This window comes from Lampetra fluviatilis, chromosome 40 (assembly GCF_964198595.1).
Source record: "Lampetra fluviatilis chromosome 40, kcLamFluv1.1, whole genome shotgun sequence".
NCBI classification, from domain to species: domain Eukaryota; kingdom Metazoa; phylum Chordata; class Hyperoartia; order Petromyzontiformes; family Petromyzontidae; genus Lampetra; species Lampetra fluviatilis.
Genome location: NC_136314.1, coordinates 7,765,308 through 7,778,571, shown reverse-complemented (window position 1 = coordinate 7,778,571; position 13,264 = coordinate 7,765,308). Strand labels below are relative to the sequence as shown.

The 13,264-nt window shown below is 51.3% G+C and overlaps 1 protein-coding gene across 5 annotated transcripts in view; it reads left to right on the top strand.

The window, feature by feature from the left end:
• The window catches only part of LOC144946191 (membrane-associated guanylate kinase, WW and PDZ domain-containing protein 1-like), a 72,156-nt gene that overhangs the window by 39,469 nt on the left and 19,423 nt on the right, over positions 1-13,264 (top strand). For all 5 annotated transcript variants that reach the window (XR_013639787.1, XM_078875022.1, XM_078875021.1 and 2 more), the window contains exons 7-14: positions 1,192-1,249; positions 1,599-1,660; positions 3,548-3,733; positions 4,973-5,271; positions 7,115-7,388; positions 9,165-9,193; positions 11,391-11,577; positions 12,222-12,316. Coding sequence is in view for 4 of the 5 variants with exons in the window: in XM_078875022.1 (XP_078731148.1) it covers positions 1,192-1,249; positions 1,599-1,660; positions 3,548-3,733; positions 4,973-5,271; positions 7,115-7,388; positions 9,165-9,193; positions 11,391-11,577; positions 12,222-12,316 (1,190 nt within the window). In the remaining variant the exon portion in view is untranslated. The remainder of the gene's footprint in view (positions 1-1,191; positions 1,250-1,598; positions 1,661-3,547; positions 3,734-4,972; positions 5,272-7,114; positions 7,389-9,164; positions 9,194-11,390; positions 11,578-12,221; positions 12,317-13,264) is intronic.

Below are 13,264 nucleotides of genomic sequence, written 5' to 3'. Positions count from 1 at the left end.
AAACGGCAACAGCCCTTATAGAATTCCTCATCTCCGCGTGGTTCTCCTGGGCTGCACAGGTGAGGCCTTCTCATCAGCCCCACAAAACGAATAGCTAACCTTTGCTCTTGCTGTCTGTTTGATTCATGGTGGGGTCGACGTGGAGGGGGGAATGGAGTTATTGTGGGGAATTGGTAGCAGTGAGCGGTGGCGCAACGGTTAACTGCCCGACGAACCGAATTCGATTCCTATGCACGGCCAAGGCCAGTGACAGTTATCCGAACCAGTACTGGACCTCTCCTAGGTCGACTCGGCCTCAATTGAGTGCAGTAATACCAAGATTTATGTCCCTCCATTTTACGTCGTTTTGCAAATACGTCGTCATTTAATACCACTACCTGATTTTCGTTGCCTCAATCCACGCTTGCATCGCTGACAGCATCGTCCGTCCTTTCTCGTACCCGTCAACTCAGCCTTGGCCTCCACCTACCCTGTAAATACCTTTTGATTGACCTAATTTCAATATTCGTCGCAACTTTCAGGAATGCATCCCCGACGTTAACCGGGGTATTACTGTACCTGGTGCGATGTGCAAACATTGCCACTAGGTAGATGGTGGCGGTCTGGTGTGGTGTTGGCCACCCGCCCCCTCGTGTGCCGTGCTGGCCTTCATAAGTGCTGCTCGCTAACAGCACTTGCTCCAACAATCGGTTAAAGGCTATACGGGGGATGGCTTTGTTTGGAGTTATTTTCCCTGGGAAGAGTGCTCACGACCAGCTTGAGTTTTATGATCGGATAATTGCTGCTCACTCGTGAGAAGGAGTTGGAGATGCTACTGCTGAACTTGGAGTGTACTATTAAGAGATGGGGCCTTACCATTAGCCCCACATAAACAAAGCACCTTCCTCCGTATTTTGTGCCAACTACCAAATCAATGAGTGATAGACTTGGGTAGTGTGCTAATGACCAACTCTCTTTTGGCAGCGGAGGTCTCACTTCATATCAGTCGAGCGCATTTTTTCATCAGATGCGTAACGCCTTCTGAAAAATGTCTGCCCTATCGCTCCATACGAAGCTTTGTCTCTTCTCAGCCACAATGAAGCTCCCCCTTCTCTGTGTTTATGAAATGTGGAGCCCTTTATATGAATACCTGCTCCAAATAGAAATATTAACGTGCGCCTACGATTTGTGTTGTGTCCGTGTGTGGCTCAGAGCTGCCGTACGGTTGGGAAAGGATCGAAGACCCGGAATACGGAGTCTACTACGTTGAGTGAGCCCTGCACCCTCACCACCACCCTTCTGTGTTAGAATCTGATCACAAAGCAGCAGCTGCTGTACCCATGTCACAGGAGTAACACTCGTGCCTTTACAGCAAAAAGCCTTTGGGTTTGAACCCTGACTCGGGCACTTTTCTGTGTGGAGGGTGTCTATTCTCCCCCACGTCTGTCTATGCTTTCTCCGGATTTTCTGCTATTCTCCTATAACTAAAAACACATACAATGTAACTGATATTGGCCAAACATCCCAATGTTGAAACTTTGCATTTAAATCACGCATCGCTGGGGATGCCACTTACGCCCTGGGCCTCACTGACTGTGCCACCGCCACCCCCTCCACAGCCACATCAACAAGTGCACGCAGTACGAGAACCCCGTGACAGAGGCGAAGAAACCTCAACCAGGTATGGAGGGCATCGCAGCACAAGCACACACACAGACACGTGCACAGATGCACGCGCACATATGCAGAAACGCATGCCTCGCCCGTTTAGCCCTCTTTATTAATGAAACAGAAGGTTCTTGGGCATTCGATGGCTGTACATGCAGGCTACGTGACCCAGCAAACGCAGCCTCGCCTGTCGGAGGAGCTCACTGATGGGACCATGTCTAGATCTTTCAAGGATCTGTGAGCTCCCACAATCCAGCCTGGTTAAACCCAGGATGGATTGTAGGCAGGCCATCCTGAACGTTTCAAACTGGCACAGATGTTCCTTTAAAGGGTTCCACGTTTCTCAAGCATAGAGAAGGGAGAGCTTAACTGTGGCTGAGAAGACCTAGGGCTTCGTGTGGGGTGATAGGCCAGACAACCGCCACACAGCGTTATGCAGCTGATGAAAAGATGCCTAACCGGAGTTGGTCATAAGCACACTGCCCAGGTACAGGAACATCTCCACTTTCTCCACAATTGCCCCATCAGTCACAGAGCAAGCGGGGGCATGCTGTGGCTTGGCACGGGCCGAGGGTTTTGGGGAGATAACTGTCGATTAGACCGCCTGCCTGCCTAAGGCGATTAACCACGTGGCCTCTCCGTGACCTCCGCCTGCGTTCAGACCACGTCTGTTGATCTGATCAAAACAGGGTCACTGGGGTTTGCGCCTTTGTCTGATGCCGCAAGCTGCATGAATCGGGGACCGCGTGTGTGGGTTTAGCCCAGCTTATGGAGCCGGAGGGGGCTCCCTGTCATCAGATGATGATTTGCAATACTGACCAGGATTCACTCGGCTCCATCATTGGCGTTGGTCATTAGGGCAAATACTGGTGGCACAGTGGTTTGCACACTGCTTGATCATCCAGGTCACCCAATTTCAATTCCTGGCCAAGACCAACATCAGTGCCAGTTAACTCACCCAGTTATCTAAAATGGGTACCTTGTGTATTGTGTAAACATCAGCATTGGGGAGACAATTTTCAAGTTTAATTTATTAGGTATAACCCTGTGAGCCATTCGGCTCTTGAATCGGGTGCAACCGCAACAAACAAAAAAACAAAAACAAGAAAACATCTTAATGTGACTATGTGCAAACAGAAAATCCAAGAAAAGACAGCAAAATATTGCAGAAAAAGCACAGTACACCAACACTGTGTGCAAAAATCCCAGTGGGATGCAAGTCAAAACAACAACAACCACAAGACAACTTAGATTAAGGCCATCAGTCTAACTCTGTACTACAACAAACAAACATGGCCAAACCGAAAAACTTTTTAAAAATCACCAAAATAAAGCCATAAAAGCAATGAAATAGTGATCATAGGAACTGTGACCGAATTTTCACAATAAACGACGTAAACAACATGCACTACCAAACTCTGCAGCCATAATGGCAGACGCACATGGTGCTGGCCACTCCCACCCCCTTGTGTGCCGTGCTGGCCTTCATAGGTGTTCACGAAAAACACATTCCCCGACAGTCTGTTCAGGCTACACGGGGGGATCTTTGTCCTTCTACGTGTATGAGTGGGGAGCGCTAGTGTAGCGGTTAGCGCGCTGCGCTATGAACCTGGCGACCCGGGTTCGATTCCCGCTCACGGCTAACACCAGTGACGATTATCTGAACCGGTCCTGGGCCTCCTCTAGGTCGACTCAGCCTCAAATGAATACCTGGTGCGGTGTGTAAACATCGCCACTGGGGAGACAAAGGCGGTCGGGCGTGGTGCTGGCCACCCACCCCCTCGTGTACCGTTCCGGCCTTCATAGGTGCTCGCTAACAGCACTTGCCCCTACAGTATGTTAAGGCTATACGGGGGATCTTTGTGTTTGCCACCGTGTGCCACCGTGTGCGTGCTCGCAGCGGGGAAGCCGTTCTTTACGCGCGACCCCACGGAGCTGCGCGGCTCCTCGCTGAGCTCGCGGCTGCAGAAAAGTCAACGCGGCTTCGGCTTCACCATCGTGGGGGGCGACGAGCCCGAGGAGTTCCTGCAGATCAAGAGCCTCATCCCGGGCGGCCCCGCCGCCGCAGAGGGCCTCATGGAGACCGGTGCGTGCGTCTGTGCATGTGTGTGCGCGTCTGTGCGCGTCTGCGTGTGCATCGTGTCCTTGTGTGTGCATACAAGCCTGTCTGTGGGTGCGTCTGTGCATGCATGTCTGTGTGTGCGCATCTGTATGTGTATGTACGGCCTGTCTGTTGGTGCTTGTGCGTGCGTGTCTGTGTGTGCGCATGTGTGAGCTGCCTTGTGTGTGTTCATTGATGCTATGTGTGTGTGCACGTTTGACCTGAGGGTGGAGTCCTTAAAACCCGGCAACCCGAGTTCAGTTTCGGCTCACATCAGTGACGAATATCTGAATTGCTTATTGGCCTCCCTTAGGTTGACTCAGCCTTAAATGAGTACTGGGTGGGGTATGTAAACATCAATACTGGGTCGACAAAGGCGACCGGGCGTGGTGCTGGCCACACACTTCCTCATGTACCGTGCCATCCTCCCTCAATAGGTACTCGCTAACAGCACTTCTCCCACCAGTCTGTTAGAGGCTACAAGGGGTATCTTTGTGTGTGTGTGTGCTGCCTTGCATCTTTGTGCGTGTTTATTCAACTTGTCTGTGTGCATGTGACGGAGTACATGTCTATGTTCCTGTGTGTGGAGAGCTAAAGCACATGTGCGGTGGTGGTACATCTGCCAGTCATCTCAATCGGTCAACCCATGGCACCCGAGTCCGTCCCGCGACCTCCTGCCAGCAGCAAGAGCCTTCCAAACTTAATGCGCTGGACTCAAAGTAGACCTAGCCTGGCACAAACACTCTTGTGACAAGCAGACAACATATTTTGAAGTGTAAAATCTACTTTTATCTTCATTACAATTATATTGTTTATGCAGAGGGACATTTATGAAGGAGAGATGTCGCTTGTTTATTTTTGTGGCGTCATCTGGTCCAACACCAATGGAGACTACATATCATTTTCAGATTTGTTTCTTTTTGTTTGCATTTTGACTGCTTGTGTTGTGGTTATTGCTAACATGATGCCTTGTATAAAGGTGTCAGTTTTTGTACCAGTTGAAAGGGTAAAAACCTATCACTATAACTATATATGACTTGTATAGGATAATTCTAGATTTGAAGCTTTCGTGACTGCAAGGATTCATACTCTTAGTTTTTTCGGTAAAGTCACGTAGGTAAGAAATGAAATTAAAATTAATATTTTTTTTTTCATTCTTTACTTTTTGTATAGGATACCGTACTATTGTTGTTGTTGTTCTGCCGGTTGTTGACGCCTCTCCAGGAGACGTGATTGTGCGGGTGAACGACACGTGTGTGCTGGGGCACACGCACGCCCAGGTGGTCGAGATTTTCAAGTCGATCCCAATCGGGCAGCACATCGACCTGGAGCTGTGCCGCGGCTACCCGCTGCCCTTCGACCCCGACGACCCCAACACGCACCTCGTGAAGTCGGTGGCCATCACGGATGAGCCGGTGTTCGTGAACGGCGGCCGCACCATGAGCGTGCGCAGCGCGCGCTCCTACGTGCCGGCGCCCGAGTACCGCGGTGGCACGCGGCCCGGCAAGATGAACCTGCCGCAGGTGAGCGGGGTCACACCGGCCGCCGGGCGTTGGGTTGCATCGCGTGGGGTTGGCACGCGTTGTTGCCCCGGTGCTCGCGATCCATCGTGGCAGACACCGTCCCGCAGAACCAGCTGCCTTCTGCAGAGGAAGTCGACATTTGAGGGTCGATGATTTTCCTCCTGATTGGGCTTAAATATCGAGGTGGACAACCCAAAGCGCTTCACAGTGCAAACGAGGAAAGACAACTCGAGAGGATTACAGCGGAGAAATTGGAGAGGGATAACGAACCAAGAGAGAGCATCGCGTTCAGGACAGCTTTGTCCTGGTGTTACAACTGTAGTGGGTTCAATTGATGCGCACACTCAACTTGGAGGCAACACTATTTATTAACGCATAACAACCAACGTGAACATTATACACAAGGTGGTGACCACCGTTCCTCACCTCACTAACACTCAGGGAATACTACACCACGTGACCAGGGCAGGTGACGGGCTGCCTGGTCACGGACGACAATCGGAGAAGGGAAATAATAAAATAATATAAATATAAAACAAAACAAAATTCCCGGTTTTAAGGTAATTTTGGGATGCTGATTTCAAATCTGGCATCAGTTTTTGTCTATCACATCAGGTTTTTGAGATATCAATTATTGCATTTTCAATAAAAATCTGCAGAAGAAAAATATTAAATAAATGTGGATATCTACCTAAAATAATATTATAAATACACTATCCTAAAAATACAGCACCATATTTTAACACTAAAGCAGTCACTGACTCGCAACAACTTGCAATCATAAGTGACAGAGTTAATTTCGGGTAAAATCAATGAAAATGTGGTATGCCGATAGCATAAAAATGAGATGTGATAGAGCAAATCTGAGATCAGATTTGGAATCAGCACCCTGAAATTAGTCTAGAACAGCTGCAAAAGTCCAGGCCAGAAAAATACTTTTTTTTGTTGACCAGTGTTATAGATACTGTACGCTCTTTCCTCTCCACCAATGAGGCTGAGTGATTGCAGTCAGATGGTTAGTCGCCCCTTATCACTCTGCTTTCCCTTCTACCATGGGTATTGTATTTCCACGAACTTTAATTATTGAGTTCTCCACCCACCAGACTGTTTCCATCTCTTCCACACAGCAGGTCACAACATCACACTCGCCCACCCATTCACCCACCCACGCACCACACACTTCAGGCCACAACACTGCTATATCTACGATGGAATGCTCTCCCCCTCTAAGTAACCTTGCTCAGCTCCAACACGTCACGCTGTCATCCATTACAACTTAGTGCTGTATCATGGGGCCTGTTTTGCCAGTATCAAAAGTGTGAAAAATAAGAATTGGTTTTACCCTTTCTGGCAGTAAAACAGGTGTTAAGATGTTCAAACACCAAATAGGTACCTTTTGCAAGGAATATTTATTCATTGCCTTTGAAACTACCGTGCTCCTTTTGACGATCTATGGTCTAACATTGGTGAGACTAAATTACAAGGAAAGCTGTCTCTGGTGTAGGCCAATCAGTTCCTCCTGCAGGCGAGTAAACGCACAGCGCCAGCACGCCTCACAGCGTCGTCCCGATGAATTATCTCCATTCTAGATTTGAAGCTATCGTGATTACAAGGATTCATACTCTTAGTTCTTTCGGTAAAGTCACGTAGATAAAAAATGAAATTAAAATCAATAAAAAAAATAAAAAAAAAGATTTTATTTTTATTAATTTTAATTTCATTTTTTACCTACGTGACTTTACCGAAAGAATTATCTCCACTCCGTCGACTCTGCGGATTCCTTTTCGCCAGCGTGGTCCGCCGGCACCCTTCGTAGACGCTCAGCGAGCATGTGTGCCGACAGGACAAGGCCCTGGCGATTACGTCACAGCCCGAGCTCATCACCGTGCACGTGGCCAAGGGCGCAAGCGGCTTCGGGTTCTCCATCGCGGACGGGCCGAGCGGACAGCGCGTGCGGCAGGTTATGGACGCCCAGCGCTGCCGGGGCCTCAAGGAGGGCGACCTCCTGCTCGAGATCAACCGCGAGGGGCTGCACGGCGCCAAGCACGCACAGGTCGTGCAGAGGCTCAAGGAGTTCAACGTTGGCAGCACCGTGACCTTCCTGATCCAGCGCGGGGGTGAGCACGGGGCCTGCCGGGCTTCGCACTCGCTCTGCGATGTGTCTCTGTGTGCAATGTCTCTCTGTGCTGTGTCTCACTGTGCTGTGTCTCTGCACTGTGTCACTCTGCGCTGTCTCTCTGCGCTGTCTCTGTGTGCTATGTCTTGGCATGCTGTGCCTCTCTGTGTGCTATGTCTCGGCATGCTGTCTGTCTGCGCTGTCTCTCTGTATGCTATGTCTCTCTGTGCTGTGTCTCACTTTGCTGTGTCTCTGCACTGTGTCACTCTGCGCTGTCTCTCTGCGCTGTCTCTGTGTGCTATGTCTCTTGGCATGCTGTGCCTCTCTGCTGTGTCTCTCTGTGTGCTATGTCTCGGCATGCTGTCTGTCTGCGCTGTCTATCTGTATGCTATGTCTCTCTCTGCTGTGTCGCACTGTGCTGTGTCTCTGCACTGTGTCACTCTGCGCTGTCTCTGTGTGCTATGTCTTGGCATGCTGTGCCTCTCTGCTGTGTCTCTCTGTGCTATGTCTCGGCATGCTGTCTGTCTGCGCTGTCTCTCTGTATGCTATGTCTCTCTGTGCTGTGTCACTCTGTGCTGTGTCTCTGCACTGTGTCAATCTGCGCTGTCTCTCTGCGCTGACTCTGTGTGCTATGTCTTGGCATGCTGTGCCTCTGCTGTGTCTCTCTGTGTGCTATGTCTCTCTGCGCTGTCTCTTTGGGCTGTGTCTCTCTGCGCTGTGTCTCTACGCTGTGTCTATCTGTGCTGTGTCACCCTACGTGGCCTATCAATGCAACCGCATCGTCGCACCCATTGGCATCATGGCTGGCAAGAGATGCATTCGATAATCGTGCGACCAGCAGCAACGCCTGGCTGTGTCTAACCTGCGTTGACAGTTACACACTTCACTGCCTCCTCTAGGTTGGCTGTGCCTTAAATGTGCATCTCGTGGAGCGTGTTGACGTTAACGCAGCCAGGCATAGCACGGGTCCCACTGTGGTTCCGTGTCACCCCAGCCTAACGCCTACTTGTGAACGTCGCACAGATAAACACCACACACAGAGCAGCAGGCTTGGTGCAGGGGCCTCTCTCGTCTTGGGAATACAATGATTCCCACCCCCCGGCCATAGCAATTCAATGACTCACCCCGATACGATTGCACAATGTTGTTTGTACCGATTTGGCAATACTCTGAGCCTAAAGGCACGAGGCACGCTAGTCTAACTGGTATCGATCATAAACAATTATAAATTGAATTGATGATTTTATGAAGTTAGAGATTTTATTTGGGTCATGTGTCAAGTTTTGTTGTGTTTAACCGAGGTGAGTACTCGAGTAGCCAGGATGATACTCTTTGGTTCTTTCGGTAAAGTCACGTAGGTATACAATTAAATAATATAGACCAGGATGAGTCTAATTTGCAAGAGTGACCTTGGTCACCAAAATGACAGAGAAAAGCAAATAAAATATAACAAAGTACAGCGATGAACTTAACAGCGATGAGCACACATGGATGATCTACGCGTACCGACTGCGCTACATGTTGGTTTGTTTCGATTTAAAGCTTTCGTGACGGCAGGGATTCATATTCTTGTTTCTTTCGGTAAAGAACCAAGAATATGCTGGTGTGTCTCGCTGTCTTTTCGGAAGCAGCAACGAGAAAATAATTTTAGTCTTAACTCTACACCCTGTTTTAAGTTGACATCGGTTGTGTGTGCGTGGACGTCGGCTCGTGTTGTCTGCTGAGCGCGTGAATTGTGCGCCCGATGGTGAAGGCTGTGGTGTGTTCTTGTTTCCAGGTTCCTACCCTCAGAAGAGTCCCAAGCCGGTGAGTAGCCGATGCCTACGCACGTTTCATGCAGAGTTGCGAGAACATCGCGTGGCACTGCTGGGTGGTAGCGCTCTCCCCGTTAACCTCGTTTATGATGCCAAGCCTCTGCGCTCACTTCCTGGGCGTGCGCGTTGCCCGTGGCGGTTGCCATCTGTACCGAGCCCGGGCCTCCCCTAAGCAGACTCGGCTTCGGTAGGAGCCGGCGCTCGCTGGGACGGTGTTCCCTGTGTAGCACACGGCACGTGCGGCGAGGCCCGGGCATCGCTTGTTTGGGAGACCTCTACTGGATTTAGGCGACAGCTCGTTTGTGTGTGTGTGTATGTAGGGGAGTGGTGGTGTAGCGGTTAGCGCGCTGCGCTATGAACCCGGCGACCCGGGTTCGATTCCCGCTCACGGCCAACATCGGTGACGATTTTCTGAACCGGTCCTGGGCCTCCCCTAGGTCGACTCAGCCTCAAATGAGTACCTGGTGCAGTGTGTAAACATCGTAATTGGGGAGACAAAGGCGGTCGGGCGTGGTGCTGACCACCCACGCCCTCGTGTACCGTTCCGGCCTTCATAGGTGCTCGCTAACAGCACTTGCCCCCTACAGTCTGTTAAGGCTATATGGGGGATCTGTCTTTGTTGTGTGTCGGGAATGAGTGTCTGTATTTGTAGTAGTGTTTGTGTATTTGCGTGTATTTTTGGTGTATGTGTATGTATCTGTGCGTGTTTAATGTGTATGTTGTATGTGTATGTATCTGTGTGTTTTAATGTGTGTGTTGTATGTGTATGTATCTGTGTGTTTAAATGTGTGTGTTGTATGTGTATGTGTCTGTGTGTTTTTATGTCCGGTGGAGTGGTGACAGCGGTTAGTGGACTACAAATCTGTTGGTAGGGGTGCGATTCACAGCTCATTAACACCACTTTCCCGAACAGCCTGTGTACGCCATATGGAGATATTTGGCTTTGTATGTGTGGTGTGTAAATATTGGGTGGTTCAAAGAGATGGACCCAATTTTAAAGCAGTTTATTTCACGATGGCAACATGTTACAATTACACAAAAGTTAAAAACGGTTTAATGAGTTATCAAGTTTCACTAACCATTTAATAAATGCTCTATGTGCCCTCCACCAGCTGTACGGACAACATCGAGACGATAGTTGAATTCGTCCCAAACGCCTCTCAAAGTGTCTTCTTCCACTGAAGTCACCGCTGCCGTGATTCTGTTTTTGAGGTCATCCAGATTAGTCGCTAATGGTGGCACAAAAACACCACGGGTCTTTGACGTATCCCCACAAGAAAAAGTCGCAGGGTGTGATGTCTGGGGATCTTAGGGGCCAAGAGTGTAGCGCCAAGCCTTGGGGTCCCGTGCGACCTATCCAACGTTGAGGCAGTGTTTTCTTGCGGATGACTGAGGTTAGGGGCTGTTAGTGCGCTGGGAGAGGCATCTAGCGGTAATCATTTGAATCTTTATGCCCCGCCCTCTCTATGCCCCGCCCTCTCTATGCCCCGCCCTCCTCTCTGTCCCGCCCTCTCTATGCCCCGCCCTCCTCTCTATGCCCCGCCCTCTCTATGCCCCGCCCTCTCTATGCCCCGCCCTCCTCTCTGTCCCGCCCTCTCTATGCCCCGCCCTCTCTATGCCCCGCCCTCCTCTCTATGCCCCGCCCTCCTCTCTATGCCCCGCCCTCTCTATGCCCCGCCCTCTATGCCCCGCCCTTTCAAGTGGTAAGAGTTTCATTCATGGGCGGTTCGTGGTTGCAGAGATATAGCGATTTCAAATCTGGTCCATCATTTTTAAACACCCTGTATATCATTATTGTGTTTCTTTGTTTGTATGTATGTGTGGGGAGGGGTAGTGTGGCGTTAACACGCTGCACTACAAACCCAGCAACCCGAGTTCGATTCCTGCTCATGCCCAACACCAGTGACGGTTATCTGAATGGATCCTAGGCTTTCCCCTAGGTAGACTCAGCCTCAAATGAGTACCTGCTGCAGTGTGTAAACATGGCCACTTGGGAGACAAAGGCGGTCGGGCGTGGTGCTGGTCATCCACCCCCTCGTGTGCTGTTCCGGCCTTCATAGGTGCTGCTCGCTAACAGGGTATATTTTTCTTTGTGCGTGCATTTGTGTATGCGTATCCATGTGTGTCTGTGTGTATCCGTGTGTGTGTCCACGTGTTTATACCTACGTGTATGTATGTGTGTGTCTCAGGGCCCGAGGCGGCACGTCGTGCCTCAGTCGAGTCAGGACGTGATGCTCCCATCGCTGGTGAACCAGGGGCTGGCACGTGGCGGCGGTGGCCGCTCCGGCTCCCCCACTCCCTCCAGCAGCCCCGACAGCCGGCACCCGGACGCATACCGTCTGTACCGCGAGTCGCGCTCTATCTTCGACAGCAAGGGTCAGTGTCCCCATGCCAGGCTGCCTGGCCGACGGCACCGCCCCCGTCGGACGTACGCACCGGCTCCGAGTGCGCCGATTGCCCCCGACTCGTCAGTGCGGGGATTTTTAAACCATCGCTGCGGCGTTGCAGAGCCATCCCGTCTCGTTGACGGCCGTGTTCTTGCGTTGGCCGTTTGGTGCTAAACGTTGGACTTGTGACGTCTTGTGTGGGAGCAGTGGCAATACCGTGGAATGTTTATCTCGTGTTTTGGGTACCGTATTGTGTACAGCAGAGGGGTCTTCGGTTCCACTGAAAGTCATTTTGCGATGGCCAAAGAAACAGTCCCAGTCACAGACTGGCCTACCACTTGATAACACTGGAGTGCGCTGGCAGCCCACGTGCTGACACACGCCATGTGCTGTCGGTGTAGTGGCTCGCTTGCTGATCCACGTGTGACCCTTCCTCTCAGTGGAATCGTAGGCGTGCACCTCTCCATCCTGTGCACCTGACCACGAACGTGAAGTTCGCGTCTCCAGAGCTCTCATCTCTCGGGGTGGTGGGGCAGTGCCCCGGGCGGGCAGGCGGGCAGGCGAGCAGGCGGGCTTTGGGCCGAGGGCAGCATGCACCCGGCTGCCTCACACGTGCCGCGTGTCTCCCCACAGCGGCGTCCGACTACAGGGAGATGGACATCCTGTTGCGGCGGCACGAGAGCGGCTTCGGCTTCCGCATCCTGGGGGGGAACGAGCCTGGAGAACCCGTGGGTGGCGCGCCACTACCACTGGCACTGCGCCATCACTGGCAGCATACCGCCACGAACACAGCCTGATGCATTGACACTACATAGTTAACTTTGCAAGCCAGTCGGGTGTGGTGCTTTTTAATCCTCGCTCACATAAATAATATCTGGTTCATCTGCACACTATTGCCCACACCAGGCCCTGCCTTTAACAGAGCGGCCATAAAAATGCTGGGATGCACGTTTGTCGCGCGACGCGACTGGTCACTCGTGATGCTGATTGTGGCGATCGGTCTCCCGAGCTCGGATAAATTGCTTCTGGTTCGAGACGCCGCCACCCGGCTCCTCTAGAGGAGAAGGAACTGTGAGCGCATCGCTCCTCCTGTGGGAACATCGCGTGGAGCGGTGCGAGGGAAAAAGCAGAATGGGAATTGTTGTGACCTGCAGTGTGGCGAGTGGGTGGGACAGTGGGAGAGTGAGAGTGTTGTAGTTGATGTGTGTGGGGAGCGGCACGTGAAGTGGGGAGTGTGTGTGAGTCCTTGTATGTATGCTTTTGTATGTGTATTTGTAGTGAGTTCAACTGAGTCACAGACATATTCTTTGGAGGCAACACATTTATTAACACCTACACAAAGGGGTAACTGCCCCTTAACCGGATAACAACCTATGGTGGTGGACCACCATGCTAACTACACCCTATGGTGGTGGACCACCCGGCTAACTACACTAATCACACTGGGAGTAGCTACAACGGACCGGACCCCAGCTCGGGTCCAGGTCCACGTGTTGGAGAGTCTGTAGGACGTAGAACGTAGAATGTAGATTTCTTCAGGATGAACAGCAGCAGCCGGTCCCTCTCGGGGATCCGGCTTCTATCCCCTGCGGCGGGGCTGGCTCCGCCCTTGGCCACGCCCACCTTCTAGAATCCTCGAGCAGGATCTCGGCCCTGACACGTGACCGACCACCCCT